The 5,662-nt window shown below is 52.0% G+C and overlaps 1 protein-coding gene across 1 annotated transcript; it reads left to right on the forward strand.

Annotated features, from left to right (window-relative positions):
* Window positions 1-2,171: 2,171 nt before the first annotated feature.
* On the forward strand, window positions 2,172-5,445 carry ZCCHC12 (zinc finger CCHC-type containing 12). The gene is made up of 4 exons (XM_004275799.3): window positions 2,172-2,402; window positions 2,756-2,807; window positions 3,036-3,175; window positions 3,602-5,445. The coding sequence occupies exon 4, from the start codon at window positions 3,712-3,714 to the stop codon at window positions 4,921-4,923; it is 1,212 nt and encodes a 403-aa protein (XP_004275847.1). The 5' UTR covers window positions 2,172-2,402; window positions 2,756-2,807; window positions 3,036-3,175; window positions 3,602-3,711; the 3' UTR covers window positions 4,924-5,445.
* The last annotated feature ends 217 nt before the right edge of the window (window positions 5,446-5,662 follow it).

Genomic DNA, 5,662 nt, shown 5'->3' on the forward strand with positions numbered 1-5,662 from the left:
TACATGAAGGAAAGGAGACATGTTTTCCCAGAACCAGAAGTAAGGGAAAATAGAGTGCTGTGAGCTGAAATGCATCCCCCCCAAATTCATATGTGGAGGCCCTAGCCCCCAATACTTCTCCTGTATTTGGAGATAGGGACTTTAAAAAGGTGATTAAGTTAAAATGAGGCTGATAGGGTGGGTCTTAATCCAAACTGACTGGGGTCCTTATAAGAAGAGGAAATTTGAACATCAGGGACTAGAGCACACAGAGGGATGACCCTGTGAAGAGGCAACAAGAAAGCGGCCATCTGCAAGCCAAGGAGAGAGGCGGCAGGAGAAACCAATCCCTGTGGGCACCTTGATCTTGGTCTTCCAGCCTCCAGAACTGTGAGAAAATAGATAAATTTCTTATGTTTAAGCCACCAAGTCTGTGATACTTTGTTATGGCAGCCCCAGCACCCTAATACATGGAGCCACTGGCTTCACCGCCGATTCACTCCGGGCTGCCCTGCATGCCATTTCCATGGAGTTACTCCTCTGAGGCCAGTGATGCCAAATCCAGCGAAGGACATGTCCCCTCAACCTGTCCTTAGCTCACAGAAGAGCAGCCTAGCAACCTGTCTTCAAGTTGAGAAATGGAAGAGTTGTATCAGTAGCAGAGAGCTGTGTGTAAGCAAATTGTGTTTCGTTTCTTGCACTTCGTCCTCAAGTACAAATGGAAGGAGGAAGATATGAATGAAGAAAGACTGTAGGGGAATGGTTTTTAACCACTATTTAAATAGCTCCAGGACTTCCCTGGTGGTCCAGTGGGTAAGACTCTGTGCTCCCAATGCAGGGGACCTGGGTTCGATCCCTGGTCGGGGAACTGGAGCCCGCATGCCGCAACTAAGAGTCCGCCTGCTGCAACTGAGACCTGGCACAACCAAAATAAATAAATAGATATTTTCAAAAACATCTACAAAGCTATGGACTCGGCAAAATACAGGAGTCTGTATTAGTTGCCTATGGCTGCTGTAGTTAATCACCGCAAACTTGGTTTAAAAAACGAGTTTATTCTTTCCTAGTTCTGGAGGCCAGAAGTTCTACATCAGTGTCTCTGGGCAGAGCTGTACTCTCTTCCTTGTTGCCTCTTCCAGTTTCTGGTGGCTACCAGCATTCCTTTGCTTGTGACCACGCCACCCCAATGTCTGCCACAGTCTTAACGTCACATTCTCCTACTCTGTGTGCATCAGCCCTCTCTCTTCCTCTCTCTCTTATAAGAAAGCTTGTGGTCAGTTGTGGGGCCCGCTCAGATGATCCCGGATGATCTCCGCCACATCAAGAGTCTTACTTTAACCGCACCTGCAAAATCTCTTTTACTTGATAAGGTAACATTTACAGGTTCCAGGGATTAGGACTTGATATGTTGGGGTGGACATTATTCAGCCTCCTACAGAGTCCAAAATCTTTGCCTACAATTTCAGGAAGATCATGGACTCCAGGAGGAACATCTGCCCTGGCGTTGCATTTCACCATAGGTACGCTGTGAACAGATACGCTGGAGGCAGGTCTATTATCCACCATCCTCCTGACACCTCAGAATCAACTACAGTGCTGGTTAAAAGTACGAAATCCCACCCCCAGCTCTAGCCCTCGTCAGTCAGAATCTCCCAGAGGCCGGGCCCAGGAATCTGCATTTCCAACAAGCTCCCCCAAATGATTGAGGCAGCCAGCCATGCACGCATACTTTAGTGAGTATTGGTTAAGAGCCTGAGTGCCCAAGTCCCCTCACTGTTAAATGGACGTGGTGCTGCCACCTCCTTCACAGTAAAAAAAAAAGTCTGTGCGAGCTGTTTGCACAAAGAAAGCGCTAACGCTCTTTTCTTTTGTCCACTCCGCCTCTACGAAGGTGAAGAACTTTTATTGCTTATTTGAAATCCATTCCGCCTCATGTTTAATGCACCTGGCTTCAAGGCCCAGGGTTGAGGCGAGGAAGAGAGGGAGAGGGGAAGACTCGAAAACTCCTCCGGTCCCCGCAGCCAAGCTGCACTTGACGTCCCGGGGACCTGCGGGTCACCGCCCCAGCCCCTCGGCCGCCGGCGCACATTTGCGTCCTGCCCGAGGCGCCGCGGGGCGTCCGCCCCCGCGCTCCGTTGATTGGCCCCGCCTGCCAGCTCGTCACGCTCTTTTGTCTCGGGGGGTGTGGGGGGGTGGGGGGTGGCAGAGATAAAAGCAGCCACGGCTGCCGTGGGAACTGTGCGGCCTCGACTCGGCTACCACTCGCTGGGTGGCCGTGCGAAGCAGCTCCGTCGGGCGGTCCCGGGTCGCTCAGCGGCCGAGGAGGCGTCCGTCCTTTCGCCCTGCAGGGCCGCGGAGACTGAAGGCGGAATCACAGCTGTCAACGCCGGAGCGTCCGCTGCCCACCAGCCGAACACAGACAGGTAAAGCAAGGGGCGCGATTGCCCCGCGAGGAGAGAGGAGGGGGAAGCCCTACCAGGACTGGGCGGCTCCCCGTTTGGGAAATCGAGGGGTGTGCGGCAGGGGGGAGGAGCACTCCCGCGGCCCGGCTGCGCTGAGGGAGGAGGTGGGGTTCCACTGGCTGCTGCCGAACGGGTAGGATTTGCCTGGATTGAGAGGGCGGGCGTTTTCGGGGGGAAGTGGCAAGGGGCGCGTTGGTATTGGGGGGAGAATCGCAAAGTGTCTGCCTTGAACCCCTTTGCATCTCCTCATCCCTTCCTGGGGGAGGAATACGTGGGTGTGAGCGTCCAACTCCTATTCCCTTTCTCCTTGGCAGGCGACCAAAGCCGAATCCGAACTTGAATTCTGTGCGGCTGATTGCAGAGCTGGTAGGGCGACGATTTCCCGGGGGAATTGTAATGGGAGGGGGGCTTGCTTTGGCTTGTATTCAGACGTGGGAGAAGGAATTTTCCGTCTGGGTACTACGGAGGCCGCTGGAGGAGGGGGGAGGGGAGGGGAGGGGGCGGGGGCGGGGGCGGGCGCGGGGTGGGAGCGGGATGAGGGATGAGGCTGCTTCTGACCCTTCCCTCCCTGCCCTGCCCTCTGCGGCGGCGCAGTCTTGACGCCCTAAGGTCCCGGATCGGCGACCCCCGGGGGACAGCGATCGACCGTACCCCAGAGGCGAGCTTTCTCACGGAGGCCACCGGTTGCAGAAGCTGGAAGTGAAATAAAGGCGCGCGCTTGCTCCTGAGCTCCTGTAAGAATCTGAAAAATAATGGGGCGGGGGAGAGGGGACTTTAAGAAAGGGGTGTGGTTGAGACCGGAGACCAAGAGGTTAATGAGATCTTATTTATTCCCACAAATCTGTGACCGCTGTGCTCTATTTTGAGAGCCCAATATCAGCTCCATACACTGTTACACTTAGAATTAGAAGCAACAGTTGCCGTCCCTCTTGAAGGACTGGCGGGAGGGGATGGATGAGGCTGTAAAAAGCACCCTGCTAACACGGAGACACCGGCTGGCTCCGTGAGGCTGTAATTGCCAGTCTTCTGGAGGATATTTTTAGGGCAGTGGGCAGATATAAAATGTACTGCAGGATATTCAGGAAGGGAGATAATACAGCTGCAGCCCGTCCCTTATTAACTCCTCCTCCCGCTTTTTGTTTCGTTTTTTTTTTTTACAGTTCCTACCGAGATAAGAGGAAGGCAGAGCCCCCCAGCACGCCTGCAGATTAGGCTCTTCCAAAAAAACCTGAGCATCTTGTTACATTCAGAAACCCGGTCATCGTCCGTCATGGCTAGCATCATTGCGCGCGTGGGTAACAGCCGGCGGCAGAACGCACCCTTGCCGCCTTGGGCCCATTCTATGCTAAGGTCCCTGGAGAGAAGTCTTGGTCCTTTAATGGCCAACATGGCAGAGAGAAACATGAAGTTGTTCTCGGGGAGGGTGATGCCAGCCCAGGGGGAAGAAACCTTTGAAAACTGGCTGACCCAAGTCAATGGGGTCCTACCAGATTGGAATATGTCTGAGGAGGAAAAACTCAAGCGCTTGATGAAAACCCTGAGGGGCCCCGCGCGGGAGGTCATGCGTTTGCTGCAGGCGGCCAACCCCAATCTAAGTGTGGCAGATTTCTTGCACGCCATGAAATTGGTGTTTGGGGAGTCTGAAAGCAGTGTGACCGCTCATGGTAGATTTTTTAACACCCTGCAGGCACAAGGGGAGAAAGCCTCCCTCTACGTGATCCGTTTAGAGGTGCAGCTCCAGAATGCTATTCAGGCAGGGATCATAGCTCAGAAAGATGCAAACCAGAGTCGCCTGCACCAGCTCCTTTTAGGGGCTGAGCTGAATGGGGACCTGCGCTTCAGGCTGAAGAATCTTCTCAGGATGTATGCAAATGAGCAGGAACGTCTCCCCAGCTTCCTGGAGTTAATCAGAATGATAAGGGAGGAGGAGGATTGGGATGACACTTTTATTAAACGGAAGCGGGCCAAGAGATCTGAGTCAATGGTGGAGAGGGCAACTAGCCCAGTGGCATTTGGGGGCTCCCGACCCATAGTGATCGGTAATGCCGACTGCAACGTGATAGAGATAGATGATACCCCCGATGATGACTCAGATGAGGATGTGATCCTGGTGGAGTCTCAGGACCCTCCACTTTCATTCTCGAGTTCTCCTCTCCCCAGACGCAGGGCCAGACCTCGGAATCAAGTGCTAGTCATTGATTCCCCCAGCAATTCCAGGGCTCAATCTCCTTGTACCAGTGGGGGTTCTGGGTATAAGAATGATGGTCCTGGGGATATGCGTAGAACCAGGAAGCGAAAAAACACAATCCACTGTTCGTACTGTGGACAGGAGGGCCACTCAAAGGAAACCTGTGACAATGAGAGCAACAAGGCCCAGATGTTTGAGAACCTGATTATCACCCTGCAGGAGCTGACACATACCGAGGAGGAGGGGTCAAGAGAGGCCCCTGGCCAACCCAGTGACCCTTCTGAGCCACAGTGAGGTGCTAGCCCCCAGCTTTAAATGAACCCTAACCTATATACAGAGTCCAGCAATGGGAAAAATGGCGGGTGGTGCTCCTAATTGCATGAATGAATCCACAAGGTGGCTTTCTTTTGGGGTGGAAGACAAAGGGTCTTGAATATTAGCACAGTGGAGGGAGATGGCCTGACCTCCGTCCTTGCTTCCAATCCCCTGCTGCCCAAGGGTCTACCTTCTGTGTGTGCCCCTTTCCTTGTTGGCTTTATTCTCTTTGTGAAACTGGTATAATTCATTGTTAAATATTAAAACAATAAAGGGAAGTACAAAAAGTACAAGTAACCCCAAACCCTCCAACCCTTATATAACCATTGTCAACCCTGTGATGAATGTCCTTCTAGATAGTTCCCTATACCTATGTACCCAGACAGATATATGTATAGAAAAAAGTGATCAAATATAAGTGCCGTTCTAAAGTGTATTTTTTCACCAAATAATATATGTTGTGGGCGTCTTTCTATGTCAATAAATATATATCAGCATCTATCTTAATGTCTCTGATATTATTTTAGGAAGAAGTAAAGGAAAAAGGAATAAGAAAAATATAGTAAAAAGCTATAAACGGTGGTGTTATACCCTGAGGTGGGGTTTTTATTAACTTCCCTTTGCAGATGGGGAAAAAGGAAGAAGAAATGGGCTGACATATTCCCCAGAGGTAAATGGACAGAGCCCCTTTACCACAGCTGGCCTGTCCCTTAGGTCA

Source organism: Orcinus orca, chromosome X (genome assembly GCF_937001465.1).
Source record: "Orcinus orca chromosome X, mOrcOrc1.1, whole genome shotgun sequence".
In the NCBI taxonomy this organism is placed as follows: Eukaryota; Metazoa; Chordata; class Mammalia; order Artiodactyla; family Delphinidae; genus Orcinus; species Orcinus orca.